The sequence below is a fragment of the Arachis hypogaea genome, chromosome 13 (genome assembly GCF_003086295.3).
Source record: "Arachis hypogaea cultivar Tifrunner chromosome 13, arahy.Tifrunner.gnm2.J5K5, whole genome shotgun sequence".
Classification (NCBI taxonomy): domain Eukaryota; kingdom Viridiplantae; phylum Streptophyta; class Magnoliopsida; order Fabales; family Fabaceae; genus Arachis; species Arachis hypogaea.
The window spans coordinates 4,008,314-4,023,789 of NC_092048.1; the positions used below are offsets into that span (position 1 = coordinate 4,008,314).

General features: G+C 35.2%; 1 protein-coding gene and 1 long non-coding RNA gene across 3 annotated transcripts; both read left to right on the forward strand.

Moving 5' to 3' along the window:
• The first annotated feature begins 2,881 nt into the window (after positions 1–2,881).
• On the forward strand, positions 2,882–10,357 carry LOC112736566 (uncharacterized). Of its 2 annotated transcripts, none has more exons than XM_025786074.3 (14): positions 2,882–3,079; positions 3,931–4,030; positions 4,631–4,758; positions 5,008–5,161; positions 5,291–5,400; positions 5,665–5,748; positions 5,849–5,897; positions 5,982–6,073; positions 6,303–6,429; positions 6,593–6,672; positions 6,757–8,225; positions 8,756–8,869; positions 8,948–9,691; positions 9,896–10,357. In XM_025786074.3, the coding sequence occupies exons 2-13, from the start codon at positions 3,938–3,940 to the stop codon at positions 9,520–9,522; spliced, it is 3,075 nt and encodes a 1,024-aa protein (XP_025641859.1). In that variant the 5' UTR covers positions 2,882–3,079; positions 3,931–3,937; the 3' UTR covers positions 9,523–9,691; positions 9,896–10,357. The 2 variants fall into 2 exon arrangements, with proteins under 2 accessions (XP_025641859.1, XP_025641858.1); XM_025786073.3 differs by having other exon boundaries at positions 2,889–3,079; positions 6,300–6,429.
• A 1,069-nt stretch (positions 10,358–11,426) lies between these two features.
• Positions 11,427–13,033, forward strand: LOC140177818 (uncharacterized). Its single transcript, XR_011869300.1, has 2 exons — positions 11,427–11,867; positions 12,305–13,033. It is a non-coding gene; the product is annotated as an uncharacterized lncRNA (long non-coding RNA).
• Positions 13,034–15,476: the final 2,443 nt, after the last annotated feature.

The following is a 15,476-nucleotide window of genomic DNA, read 5'->3' on the forward strand; positions in this document are numbered from 1 at the left end:
TGATGCAAAATCTGCTATATCTTCTTAGAACCAAAAACAAGATCAAGAAACTGGAACCAAAAGACAGTCAACACTGTTTACTTCTCAATTTTAATTTAGTTTCAATTAGAAATCAAAATAGGAAATACAATAGAAACACACATTAAATGAAAATATCGATTTTTTTCTCTTATTTCATATACTGAAAGTGACTTTTTCAGGTATTTTAAGCAAATCAAAGTCTTCTAAAAGTTGTTGTGGTTTAGATTGAAAGAGTTGTGTTAAGAGTTATTACTTCGAACCATCCATGATTATCATACAAACTATATTAATGTTGTTGAGGTTATTCATCCTAAGAAGTTAAACAAGAAAACATGAAAAGGCTATTAGAGTTGTGCAAATTCTGAAAAAAAATAGGTGGAGTTATACTAACTAACAAGGTCTTAACAAGTCGCGTAACTAAAAAGAGAAAAGTTAATTAGACTTGTGCAAATTAAATAATTCTAATGAACTTAATAATCATTAATTTTAAAAATTCAATAGACTCAAGACTATCTTACCATTTACCCTTTAAGCTAAAATAAAAATTCTACTTCATTTGACAAGAGAGGGGTTTAGTAAAGATAACAACAACTTAGCCAACTCCTGAAATATGTTAAATTTGCAAAATTGATCCTGATTAACATGTTCCCCTAACAAAGTGCAACCCAATTTCAAATAAAGTGCTTGGTGCAGTTATATAAAATTTTATTAGCTATAGTTGAATATCAAAATATATTACTAGAGTGCCACTATTCTTTAAACTACAACTAAGCTACCAAATTTTTCATTCACACGATTTCAAAAATCACTGTGAGTTAGCTGGTTATAGCCACAACAATACATTTACAAAACAATTTACATAATTTCACATTAAACAGACGTAAATTTTGCAAAAAGAGCATCAAAAGTTCAAAATCAAAAGCTGCATAAACAAGAATTTCAAAAAAATAAAGCATGACCAAAACCAATTCATAAGAAGCACAACACAAACAAAATTAATGAAACAAGACATGAGAACATATAATCAAATCCACAGAAGCTATATACACATCTATACATTAGAACAATGAACCAAATCACATTGAAGAGAGAAAAAGAAAGATTCTTTCTATGCATCTAGTAGAACAAAGAACCAAATCCACAGAATGTTAGTCGCGACATAAAAAAACGAACAAAATCAGTAAAGAAATTTGGCCACAACTAACCTAGGTTACACAAGCTATGACGATGACAAGGAAGTTGTTGAACTCGATAGCAACATGGAGACTCTTTCAACTGGGTTCCTCGAACGTTGCCCTGTGAAGGAGAAAATGAAGACTCATGAGAACACGCGGCCTAGGAAGACGAACTTCGATGGCGACTCACTTACCGTGTGGTGGTTACAACGGCGGCGACGAGGTGGCTATTCTGACACTGGCGATATAGAGGCTGCAACCTAGACTTCGAAGAACAAATGAGAAGATGGAGTGAGGGGGCTGCTAACACCGAAGTTCTAATCTAAAGAAAGGGTAAAGTTGACATTAGTTAATTAGAATAGGGGTATTTTAGGTACAAAATATTATTAAAATTTCTGTCTCTGTCTTTAAAAATCTCAGTCTCCAATGTCCCTACTTTTTGAAAGTACTAAAATACTAAAATTTTGGAGACAGAAACACAAATTTAAATACCAACAAACATAATACTGAGTTCTTGTCCCCGAGTCTCAGTTCTAATCTTTGCAAACAAACGCTACCTTTTAAACTGTTGTTCACTATATACATTGTTTCATATACTTTTCCTTTTAAATTTTAATCACTATCATCACCATATCTCCTTTGCCGCACAACACGTCGGCGCCATCTCCTTTTCTTCCTTCCACTACCCGAAATATCATTATTGTCCATTACATTGTTGTAATAAGACATACAAAAATAATAGATTGAAAAACCGTGGACATATTCAAATCCTAACGATGAAGGGTGATGAAGGGTACTATTTTAATGAAGTTGAATTTGGCGTGATATGAATAGGATTAGCTCCCTTGCAAATCTGGGAGACACACATGAAAGATTTTCATTGAGCTTTAATTAGCTTCGTATCATCAATCAGTACATAGAGCATTTCTAAGTTGTTTGCTATTGTTAGCACAATATGGTTGTTGTGGTGGTTAGGGTGAAAAAGGAGGTGGAGGAAGTAGGTGACAATGATGAATAAGAAAGGGTTTATGGAGGACTAGTGAAGAAAAGTTGGGAAGGAAAGCAAAGAGGAAGAAGAAAGTTGAGGAAAATAAAAATGGTATTATTGAAATAAAAATTGTTAATGACGTTGACATAAATTAAATAGTAAGAGTAATTTTAAAATTTTCAAAAATTTAATAGACAAATCACCATTTTAGAATAATAATAATAATAATAATAATAATAATAATAATAATAATAACAAAATTCATTTGATTAACTTTTCATATTCGACTAAGTTTTTTAGATATTGGTAAAATTTTAGTGTAATAATAATTCACATAAAACATATACTAAAAAATATATTATATATTTTTAATATTAAATATAAATTCAATACCTAACTTTGGTTAACATTTAAAAAAATATATGTCGATATTCCAGTGACAATTATTTTGTCTACAAGCACATTCGTCGGATCTAAAAGAAGAGCCAGGTGTCAGTCATCGGGAGCACCACGTGTTACCGGAAAGATCCCAACCAAAAACACTCGAACCAGCTGTGGCTAAAGAAGCTCGACAAAACAGAACATGAAATAGTGAGGGGCAATCGTCGTAATTAGCTACAAATCCGAGGCCATTTAAGTGACCTCTATGATGCACACAATGACAGCGACGCGCAGATAAAAAGAGGGAAGAGAACCAAAAACGCCATCCAAACAGCACCTTCTCTTTCTTTCTCTCTCTTTTAAAAGACACCTTGTGGTTTTTCTCTGCCCTTTTGTGCTCTCTCTCTCTTCGTCTTCGTTATCGTGCGCTTCTTCTTGTTCTCTCTATTTCTCTCTCTCTTCGCTTTCGAGACAATCTCATCCTCACAGTTTTTCGCGTTTCGATCTCAACACTGTGAGTTGCCGACTCCTCAATCCCTAACCCTAATTTCTCTTTTCTTTCCTAATTGGAACAGAGAAGAGAAGATGCATCTTCTCTTAGATCCCTAATTGGTTTTTCTGATTAATCAAATTAGCCCTCGCTATTGACGTCATGGAATTCTGTTTTCATTCGCCTGTTTTCTGATTTCAATTTTTTGGAGCTCGTCTTTTCGGTTTTGCTTTACATGTTGGATATTTTGTTCTCATTGATTATCGTTCTTTATTGTTATTTAATCCGATTTTATGTGTTTTGATGGGTTGTCCAGTTGATCTGTTCCGTACTTGTGTTTGATTCATTAAAGATCTTTTTGGCAATGATTTGTTAATTGAATCTTATGGAGTCCAAAGATTGTGTGGGTGGGTTAGGGGTTTATATGGATTCTGAACTCGCTTTATTTCTTTAATAATTTTTTAATGTCGATTTATTATATCATATTTTGCCTTATGTCCGGTGCTCAGATTTTTGAGCGGTGGTTGTTGGTTACTGTGTTTCTGAAGTGTATGCCTTAGTGTGTAGAGACACTGTGAACTTTGAATTTTGGTCGTTATATTGATTGGTGTATGATGATTAAGTTGTGCTTCGATTGATCTTTTTTTTTTTTCTTTTTTTTTTGGGGGGGGGGGTGATTCATGTGTCCTATTTTCTTTGAGCTCACTGGGTGTGGATTTATTTTTTCTTTTTGTCATTTCTCTCTTCAATTTTTTGGGCTATTAGAAGAATGTTCTGCTAAAGTTTATGACGAAAATTATTTATTATTGATATAATGATATAATTATGTTTAGTTGACTAACTTGGGCCTTATGGCTTATCCTCTTTACATTCAGAGCCATCATGAGTGACGAAGGAGAAAGGACTTGTCCTCTCTGTGCTGAAGAGATGGATTTGACCGATCAGCAGTTGAAGCCATGCAAATGTGGTTATGAGGTTTGACCCTATATAATATCTTATGGTCTTGAAATGATTAGGAAGCTTTTATAGTGACATTTATTTATTTCAGAAGAAAACAGCGTTTTATATTCATCTTGTAAAGGCTACTTGATTTCCTTGTCAGTTTAGTTACTTATTTATTGTATACAACATTTCGTTAATCTTGATATTTGAACAATTGTTATTTTTTAAGCTTCAAGTTTTAGCCGTTATTACGCTGAATTTATTTGGCTTGAGATCTTTTGAGTTGGCATTTGTTGTTGATATTTTTTTGTTATTAAATTTGCGGCATGACTGGCGTGTTTCTATATTAGTTTGTACTGTTGTGATTGTTTCCTGCTCCTTCCCTTTCCCCATCTTCTCTCATTGTTGTACCAAAACGTGAAAGTGATAGAAGAGAAGGGATGGAGGGAGTTTCAACTTCGGTGAGGCTAAAAATGGTGGTTAAAACACAGTATGCCTTCTTTTTCTCTCAAATCAATTCAACTTGTACTTGTGATATACGAGATGCTGTCTATGTTTGGTTTCCTGATTATATGTCTTTATCACAAGATTCATTCCAATGAATGTCAGTTTAATCTCTCCTTAATTTTGTAGATATGTGTCTGGTGCTGGCATCACATAATGGACATGGCTGAAAAGGATGACACAGAGGGTCGATGCCCTGCATGTCGTTCCCCTTATGATAAGGAAAAGATTGTTGGGATGGCTGCAAACTGTGAGAGGTTGTTATGTTAACCATATATTTCTGTATTCTTGGAAACGTTATGTTGATTCCCTAAGCAATTTTCATTCCCTAGCATGGTTTGTCAAAATAATTTATTTCAACAAGATATATTTTAGGAGATCTCAACTTATGTTTCACGTGGAACAACTGATAATGTCAGACAAAGAAGTTTTCGTTATTAGTTTTTTAACATTCCAAGCTATTAGAAAGTGAAACTAGCCCTTCACCATTTTTGTTTTGCTTATAGATTGGTGAATGAGATTCATATGGAGAAAAAGATGAAGAATCAGAAAGCAAAGACTAAATCTTCTGATGGCAGGAAGCAGCTCAGTAGCGTGCGAGTGATTCAGCGCAACCTTGTTTACATAGTTGGGTTGCCTCTCAACTTGGCAGATGAAGAAGTAAAATTTTTACCTTCTCATTGCTTGAGTACCTGATTGGTGCCTTTTCTAATTCAGAATATTTCATCCTTGATTTTCAGTCCTTTCCATGATTGAATTTCCTTTTTATTTTAATCACCATTTATGCAGCTTCTCCAGCGCCGAGAATATTTTGGTCAGTACGGGAAGGTCTTAAAAGTGTCGATGTCGCGGACAGCTGCTGGTGTCATTCAGCAGTTTCCAAATGAGACATGCAGTGTGTAAGTTATTTTATTGTGTGGTTTAGTTTTCTCCTCACTGGCATTATGGTTTTCTCGGTTACCTTGCCGTGTTTTGTTATGCGTTGTTTTGGGTTATTGAACAATTCTTACAACCAACAAAATGATTTCAACAAGTTATAGGTAGCATGGACTTAAAAAAGGTGGCAGCATATTTGTGGCCCTTTCTTTGATATATTCTGTCCGTCTGTACAAACATGTTTAATTACTTTAATGGGCAGTTCCTAATTGGATGTTTTGTTTCAGATATATTACTTATTCAAAGGAGGAAGAAGCAATTCGCTGTATTCAAAATGTACATGGATTTGTTTTGGAGGGTAGACCTCTAAGGTACAAAAAACATACATATTTATCTTTTTTGGTTTGCATATGGCATGTATGACCCAAAGTCTTGGTTAACAATTATATTCGCCTTTAAACTCATTTTCAGGGCTTGTTTTGGGACCACAAAATATTGTCATGCATGGCTCCGAAATGCGGTATGAAAGATACTGTGTTTGCAGTTTTTTAAATTGTGCCTTAATTGAATATGCTTTTAATTGGGGATATATCTCTATAACCAGCCTTGCAGCAATCCTGATTGTTTATATCTACATGAGGTTGGCTCTCAAGAAGATAGTTTTACAAAAGATGAAATAATTTCAGCATACACCAGGTACTTTTTTATAACTTCTTTTCAAAACTTTTCGGTTAAAAATAACATCTATCATTTGTTGATATTCAGCAATTTTTTTATCATGATGATTTTTTTCTTTAGTAAAGTCAATTAGATCATTTGTTATGTATTTGGGGGTTCATTTTACATATCTCTTTTTTTGAATCTTGAACTGAATGTAGTGCTTTTATATAATTGTTTGTTGACTTGCTCTCTTGTTTTGAAGAAGTCGAGTTCAGCAAATCACTGGTGCCACAAACAACACGCAAAGGAGGACGGGGAGTATATTACCTCCACCGTTTGATGATGGCATGAATAACTCCTCGGCAAAGCCTATTGTTAAAAATGCTTCAAGTGTAAGATTTTCTCCTGTTGTGTACTATTGCCTCTTTTTGGGATTATCTTTCGATATGTTGTCTGTTCATCTTTTAGCAATTGCTAAACTACTTGTGAAGTGTATTTGTGCAGCCATCAGTTGAATAGGAATAAACTGACATTTTCTATTTAATGATGAATCAGAACTCTGTATGCACGGTAAGAGGTTCACCTCCTAATGGATTTTGTGGGAGACCTGGAGCTCTTCCTTCTAGTTCTTCATGGTATGGTAATATGTGGTATATATACTTTGAAAGGTGAATTATCATGAGATAATTGTGTCCAACATATATTTTGTTTTTTCCTAGGGGAACCCAAACTACAAATTGTCAGCCCTCTGTGGGAGGTCAATCATGTCAAAATGGACCATCCAAGGCAAAACCTGATACAGTTGGCAGCTCACTACCTTTTTCTGCTGCTGTTGTTGGTACAGTTCAGGCTTCTGCATTGCATTGTGATGTGACAAAAAGGCCACCATCAGGTGATGGGAGTCATGGTATGCCTAGAGTGAAAAATGGGCTGTTGAAACCCATGAAACAATACAATAGTGTCGACATTGTGGCTAGTACAGGTGATAAAACTTTGGCTTCGGACATTTCTCCCGTGCCTACAAAATTGAATAGCCAGTTGTCTTCTCTGACTTCTCAAGATAGTGATAGAGGTAGTTGTACTACACTAAACACCGTAAATTCCACTTACATCACTGGACAATCATGCAGCTCTGGTCCTGAGGAAGCAGTTACTGCTACCAATGAAGAGATTCAGAATTTGTCCTGTGAGTTATCCTCCATTGACATTGATGGAGATGCTGCAAAAGAAAATTCCAGCATAACCAAACCTAGTAGCCCGCCTTCTGATTTCTTGATTAAATCTCCTGAAATTCAACGAACACAGCAAAATGTTGACAAATTTAGAGATTTAATAACTTCAAATGAGGCTGGTAAAGGTGCTAGCTCAGATAATGGGGTTTGTAGTTCAAGGGAACATTTAGATTGGAGATTGGATTCTCATTCACAATTAGTTTCAGATAGTGTTGAAGATGATGTAGCATCTTTTGATAATCAAAGACTTAAGGATCCAGAAGTTGTTTGCCGATCTTATTTGCCAAAGTCAACCAGTTTCCTTCATGTATCAAGCCATTCTAGCCCTCATCTTCAGCAGCTTGGTGAATCATGTACTGGTGCAAATGCTGGTTCTGTGTCAGCTAATGAAAGAGATAGGAATGAATATCTTTCAAATTCCTCTGTATATAGTGGATACCCTGAAAAATTGGTCAGCAGCAGTTCTTATGGTTTGCTTGATGAAAGGAACAGACAAAGCATTGGAAGATTAGTTAGTGAAGCAGTTAATACTGGACGAGATTGTGCTATTGATAAGGGTGAGAGTAGTATAATTTCAAATATATTGTCTATGGACTTGGATCCATGGGATGATTCAATGACATCACCACATAATTTAGCTAAGTTGTTGGGTGACAACACTGAAAACCAGTCTGGTTCGATGAAGAAATCTAGCTCCTGGAAAGTTCAAAGTAATAATCAATCTAGATTCTCTTTTGCGAGGCAGGAGGAATCCAAATTTCAATCCCATGATGTGCATCCATCTTATGGTGTGAGCCAACCACAGCTAAAGACGTCCTCTGTCATCCATGATTTTGTGGAAGGAGATTACTATATGGATAAATTGGGCATAGCAAATGGTTTTTCCACAAGTAATTTCGAGGATGCTGAAAATATCAGCAGTGGTCATTTTCTTCACTCTAATAACAAGCTTTCAGGTGGTTATAAAAATAACTTCCCTTAAACTGACTGCACTACTCTTACATGCCATTTTGGGCCATTTTGCTTTAACATTTAGGAAGATGCATTTTCAAAATTTGTATTGAGTTCTTTTCTGGCAGATATTGGTTTTGTTATATCCTCTATGTCACACACACCACTTCTTTTCGCCCTTTTGCTTGGTACTATCATCACTTCTGTGATTTTATTAGTTTGTACTGGATATTGATGTGTATGTTAGAATAATTTTGACGTTCTATTTTGTCCTGCAAAGCTGATTCGTCTTTGCTTTTGATGGGTTGCTAGATGGAAAAAAGAATTTTGTATGTCATCCATGATTTTCATTTTGCTCAGGCTAAATGCCAATTGCTTATATACATACCAACCAAGATTACATTTCAAATTTGTATTGTTTTAAGTTGATCACTGATTTGAATGAAAATCATATCACTTGCTCATAATATTATAGCAAATGTTAGCTGTTTCTAGGCTTTGTATAATCTTACACCATGCCTCCTTTGTATTACAGCTGTTTCAAGAGCACAGGTTTCAGCCCCACCAGGATTTTCAGTTCCAAGCAGGCCGCCACCACCGGGCTTTTCTTCTCATGAGAGAGTGGAGCCGGCTTATGACTCGATGCCTGGTTAGTTATGATGTCTCTTGACTTGCCCTTTTTTGAAATCATTTATTGGCTGGTAATGAATGTTCTTATTTTTGACAGGGAATTCATTGCTTGACCATTCCTCCTTTTTGAGAAATTCATATCAAACACCCCCAACTGGAAATATCGGTGGTGCAGGGGATATTGAATTTATGGACCCTGCTATTTTGGCTGTTGGTAAAGGGAGATTTCAAGGTGCACTAAACACCCCAGCACTTGACATGCGATCTAATCTCATGCCACAGTTAAATTACTTCGATAATAATGAGGCCAGACTTCAATTATTGATGCAAAGATCTCTCTCACAGCCTCAACAGAATCTTCGATTTCCGGATATTGGGAATACCTTTTCTCAGCTTGGAGATTCTTATGGTATATCTTCAAGGTTAGACCAATCCCAGGTCAGTAATATTTCCCCATACCCTCAGATGTCTCTGCAGCAATCTACGAATGCAGTCATGTCAAATGGCCAGTGGGATGGGTGGAATGAGATGCAAAGTGGAAATAATCTAGGCGTGGCTGAACTTTTGAGAAATGAAAGATTTGGATTCAATAAATTTTACTCGGGATATGATGATTCAAAATATCGGATGCCAAATTCTGGTGATCTGTACAATAGAACATTTGGGATGTGACCTTGCGAGCCTATGTATTCTCTTATTGTTGGCATTGGTGAAGCTGTGCAGAATTGGACAGAACAGTTTTTGTGTCACGGAGATGAGACTGACTCCGGATTGGTGTAATGCTGTATTGGGCTACCTAGTGATGAAATTCCCAAGAAGCATTAATCTATAGCTGCAGTTGGTAATTATTGATCTTCTGTTCTCTTGATTCAGTCTTTATGGTTTAATTGGTTTATATCACATTAGCACTTTGCCGGTGCATATGACAATGAAATTAAGTGCCTTTTTTTAAGCCTTAATGAAGGGGTATAATGTTATCGTCATATAAACATTGTCTTGTTCTGTAACTATTCCCTCATGTTCCCCTTTTTCTAATCCATTCCAGTTCTGGATTTGCGGACGGGAGCTGTGCTGGTGTTTTCAAGACGTCAACCATCAATGCTAATGACTAATGTGATCAAACTGCCGGTGCTAGCAGGTAGATCTTAGTTGAGTGTTTTCCCTTCGGAGGGTGAGAACTTGTTGGTTCAAAAAAAATCACATAGTTTAAGTCACATTTATTGTTGTATTTTTCCGTATCGTTTAACCTCCCTTGTGGGTATGTGGTGTAATACTGTGGCATGTCCGGCAAAGCCAATTGGCTCCTTTCCTTTTTTTCCCCCTTAAAAAAATCTCCAAGCTCTCTCTCTCTCTCTCTCTCTCTCTCTCTCTCTCTCTCTCTCTCTCTCTCTCTCTCTCTACTTTTGTTTGGGTTGATGGTTTTGAGAATGAATGGGAGCCCGTGGTAATGTTATGAGCTTCCTTTGTTTGCTATTAAATTTTACTCCACTCCATTTCACCAGTTAAATTCTTTTCCACTTCTCTCCTTTATCTTAAATCCTAACAAATAACAATGCCTACAAGTTGATCTCCCGAATTTGTTACAATGTGCATATTATCTCCAAAACTGTTTAGCAAGACACTTAATATTTTAATGCTTATTTTAACAATTGATGGGAGAGTGTTGCCGCATATTATTTGTTACAGTTTCGTTGGTTGATTTGCATTTTCTGAAAAATAATAAGTTTTTAAGTTTAGGTAGATAAAGTGGTGTTAATTTTATTCGTAATGAGCAAAGCTGTGATGAGCATAACTTACCTAGCTTATTTATCAAAAAACACAAATAACATTAGGTGTACTCGAATATTGTGGCATAACAAGAACACAAGGGATAGGATTATGGATTTGAACTCTCCCTGTCTAAATGAACGCATCTCTAGCTTGCCCCCTTAATGTATATATTGCAAAGGTGGATGAAGCTAGGAAGAAGAGGAAGCAGAGGTGGCAGATATTGGATGGTTGATGGGAGGGAGAGGATGAGAGGAGGGAGCTGGGTAGAGGAAGAGTAGGTGGCAACCCAAAAGTGCCAATGCCTGTAGGGATGAAGGCAGCAGTGGCATCATCCTCGCCTCTACAGAATGGCGGTCTTCACCCCTCTCACAATAGCGACTCTGATCCAGACTAGTACAAAGCACACAATAGTGTTGGGCTTCACCGATGCTGTTGGTGGAGGTCACATTGGTTGTCACGCTCAAAGCTGAAAATCTCAGCAACACTCAACGAGAAATCATCATGGGTTTCATGGTAGTTTTAGACTTTAAGCAACTAAAGGGATAAATAAAAAATAGAGTAATTTAAGGGGCATAATAGAAATATAACCCATGATAGTTTTAGACTTTAAGCAACTAAAGGGATAAATAAAAAATAGAGTAATTAAGGGGCTTAGTAGAAATATATTCATTTAGAGGGGTTAGAATGAAATCTTCATAAACCTAAAATTGTGTGCATCCAAACAAAGTTATCCCTAATATATGTGACTAAAGTTTGGTGTATTATGTGATATTTCAATAATAATAATAATAATCATTGAAAGTATAGGGGCAATTGCCATAAATAAAATAAATAGAAAAAAGTGTTACGCAAATACAACCATCAGAAAAACCAGACGCAAATGCAACAAATCTAATTATATGTAATCCGCGACACCCTAACGCGGTTTCTAATTACACGTAATCTGCGACAGGCGGATTACGTTCAAACGCAGCTGAAGATATAGGTCCAAAGTGTATTTCGTGAGACCCTGTAGCGGATTATGAAGGGAGTGATTCACTATAAAAACTGCGTAAGTGTATAGCGGATTTCATTTCATGAGTGTTGATAGTGACTTAGAGAGAGAAAGTAGAGAGAAGTTAGAGAAAAAAGGTTGGATTTATGGTGAGTTTCTTGGAGTAGTTCCATTAAGTGGAACTATGGAAGATGAAAGGCGCTTGTACCGACTCAACAGCGTTGTTCACATAGCCGGAACCATTAATGAAAAAGTAAGTCTCTTTATTCTCTTTGAGGTGGATAATATCTGAATATTTTATTTAATCTTAAGGAAGTTATTTATTAATTAGGAAAATAGAACCTTAGTTTAGTTTAGGGTTTGAAAATTAAAATTTAAAATTTAAATTTAAATGTAGAAAATTTGAAGTTAGATATTTAGAAATTAAGATTGGAATTTGAAATGTAGGATTTATGGCTTCTTGTTAGTTTTGCAATAATTATCTAAAGTTGGAAATTTGAAACCTGATTTTTTGGAGGTGTATGGTTTACTAATAGAAATTTAAGATTTACAAGTTGATTTAATTTTGTGATGTTTGTTGTCCTGAAGTTGATTTAAAACCTAGGTAGTTTATGTCTTGAAACATAAATTATGGTTTGGTGATGTCAGTATTAGAAATTAATCGGCTGTTCTTTATTTTTGAATATGCAGCCAACTCGATGTATTTATAGCGTTCGCAGGCAATAGAATATGCCGTTACATGATAGGATCATGCCTTATTTGGAGAGGGCTGGGTTGTACCACTTGGCTAGGCTGAACGCGCATTGGTTCTGGTTGGATGAGCCTCTGGTCAGCGCATTTATTGAGAGGTGGCGGCCTGAGACCCACACTTTCCATATGCCGTTCGGAGAGTGTACTGTCACGCTCCAGGATGTGGCATATCAGTTGGGGCTGCCCGTAGATGAACAACCTGTTTCTGGGTGCATGACTGACTTCCACTTGCATATTGAGGGTGACAGACCGGCGTGGGGGGGGGGGGACTTGGTTTGGCATGGGGGGACGCCGCCATCTGCATTTGGAGTGAGTCTATAGGATGCTCCACCTGGAGATCAGCGAGCGACCAGAGTTAGGCGTCCGACTCAATGTGACACAGGTTCGCACCTATTTGGTCCATTTGGGGACGATCATGATGATGGTGGTGACCAACAGTAGCGCCCCTTGTGTTAGTTCCAACCGTTATATTTGTATAAAATATGACTTATTTATTTTCTGTTAGTGTTAATGGCTTGTGACTATTATATTTGTATGACTTATGTAGTAATTTATTTTGTGTTAGTGTTAATGACTTGTGGCTATTATATTTTCTATGGCTTCATATATTTGTACGACGCTTATGACTTATTACTTATGACGAGTATATTTGTATGACTTCGTACATTTTACATCATGGGTTGTTACTATTATACTGGTATTCATGAATTTGTTCCAAAGTTTCAGGTCCTTCATAATCCACTATAGGGTCTTTCGCGAAATACAGGGCCTATATCTTCATAAACCGTTACAGGGTGTAGCGGTTTATGTGTTCGCAGCGTTTGAACGTAATCCGCGACAAGATCTAGTGGATTACGTGTAATTAGAAACCGCGTTAGAGTGTCACAAATTATATATAATTAAGTTTATTGCATTTGCGTCTGATTTTTCTAATTGTTGTATTTTTTTATTTTATTTATGTAAATTGCCCAAAGTATAGGGACTCTAATAATCATAATAACAACTAATACTGAGATAAATGTATGTTATAATTGGAAGACTCAACTCGAGTCATTATTTAGTCCTATGTACTTCTATTTGATTATTCTATTGGTCTTTTTATTTTTACTGTTTTTAATTAGGCTTATATATATATATATATATATATATATATATATATATATATATATAATTGAGTCTCTACTTTATTTTTAATTTTGTAATTAGATATTTTATAATGTAAAAAATGTTAGAGTTAAGTAAATATTTCTTCTCAAATTGAAAGTATTGACAAATAAAAACCTAATTAGATTTTTTGTCACATATTTTTTGGACGAAATATTTTGTTTATTTTAATATTTTTGACATAAAAATAATCTAATTATAAAATTAAAGTAGTGTAGGGATCTAATTGAATATATATATATATTAGAGAGAGAGAGATATCTAATTGCAAATTTGGTCAAACTATAGGAACTAATAGAGTAATTAAATATAAAAATAGAGTAAAATTTCTTATTGGCCCCTATCCTTTTTAAATTTAAACAACTTGCACCTTAACGATTAAAAAATGACAATCCGCTTCTTATACCTCTTTTTCACTAAGGGGCGGGTTGTCCTTTTTTAATATGCAAATGCAAATTATTTAAATTAAAAAAAGACAAGGGACGAAAAAGATTTTACTCTAAAAAATATTGCACGTAACTAAGGTAGAGAAAATCGAGATTTTATGTGAAATCGAAAAAAAAAATTAAGTACGTAAAACATAAAATCTTAATATTTAAATCGTAAAATCGTCAGACCTAGTATAAATTTCGTAAAATTGATTAACTCATTTAAAATCATAATATCAAAAAATTTTAAGAGTTAAATCGAAATTTTAGCTACCATGCACGCAACTATGCTCGACTTCGAGAAAGCATTTAAAACTAAATAATCAGACTGAAGAACTAACAGGTATAAAAACATGGTAGCTACTAGCTAGCAACCATAGTTGATTGCCCCTTCAGTCGAAACATGTTATGATTTAGTTACCCTGTCAAGTCTCAGAACTTGCCTCATCCTAACCTTGATGTTTCATTGTTTTGTTAGAAAAAAAAAAGGTGTTTTTTTTTTTTTTTTTTTTCGCGATGGCTTAAATGTCTTGAGATTTTCTTGGTCCTAATGGTTAGAATAAATTGTGTTAATAGGCAACTACCATGCGCAAATTTTATGGAATATTTGGAATGGTATGTAATATCGTTGTCGGGATGGATTCTAACAATATATTGGAAGTGGGACTGAAAGCATCACATTGTGATGATTGGGCATGGGATTTTGTCATTGGCAAAAAGAATTAGCAGGTTCAATATATATAACACATCCTACTACGGTTAAACAATGCATAACACAAATTACTTAACAACATAGCCTTTATATTGATAGCAGAAAATTGAATTGTGATTTGAGTTTATTTGTCGTTAATTGTCATAATCTTCTTTGGATGTGATTGGTGAATAATGAGCTATAGACAAAATATAAATTGGGGAAAAAAAGTTAGTATCGACTAGGGGTGCACATGATCCGGCCCGGTTCGAAGGTCTGGCCCAGTCTCAAATATTTTAGGGGCTAATTTGGTGTGATTTCATTGGGTTTAGAATCGGGTAAAGGTCTCAAAAATAGACCCGGTTATTATTTTGGGTCGGGTCCGTGCCATATCTCGGGTCACCCGAAGTCGGTCCGGTGGCCCGGTCATCATACACAATTAATATTTTGTGTTATTAGTGATGGATCATGACTATTCTTATGTGGAATTTAAGTATTGTAAACCTTAATATTTTGTGTTATTAGTCATTATAAGACTATAAGTTAATGTTTTATGTTTAGAATGCATAAGACTTTAGACTAATGCATAATATTGTGTTATTTGTATTGATTTAAATATTTGGTATTATTAGACAATATTAGGATTGATTGTGGTTATACTTTAGTATTGAATGTGGTTATGCTTTAATTTTGAAGAAGGGTTGGTTCTTGTTATATTTTTCTAAGTGAATTTTACTATGTTAAATAATGGTTGGAGTATTAGAAATTTGGATATTTTTACATGCTAGCTTACAAGAAGGTATCAACGTAATGTAATATTAACGGTCCG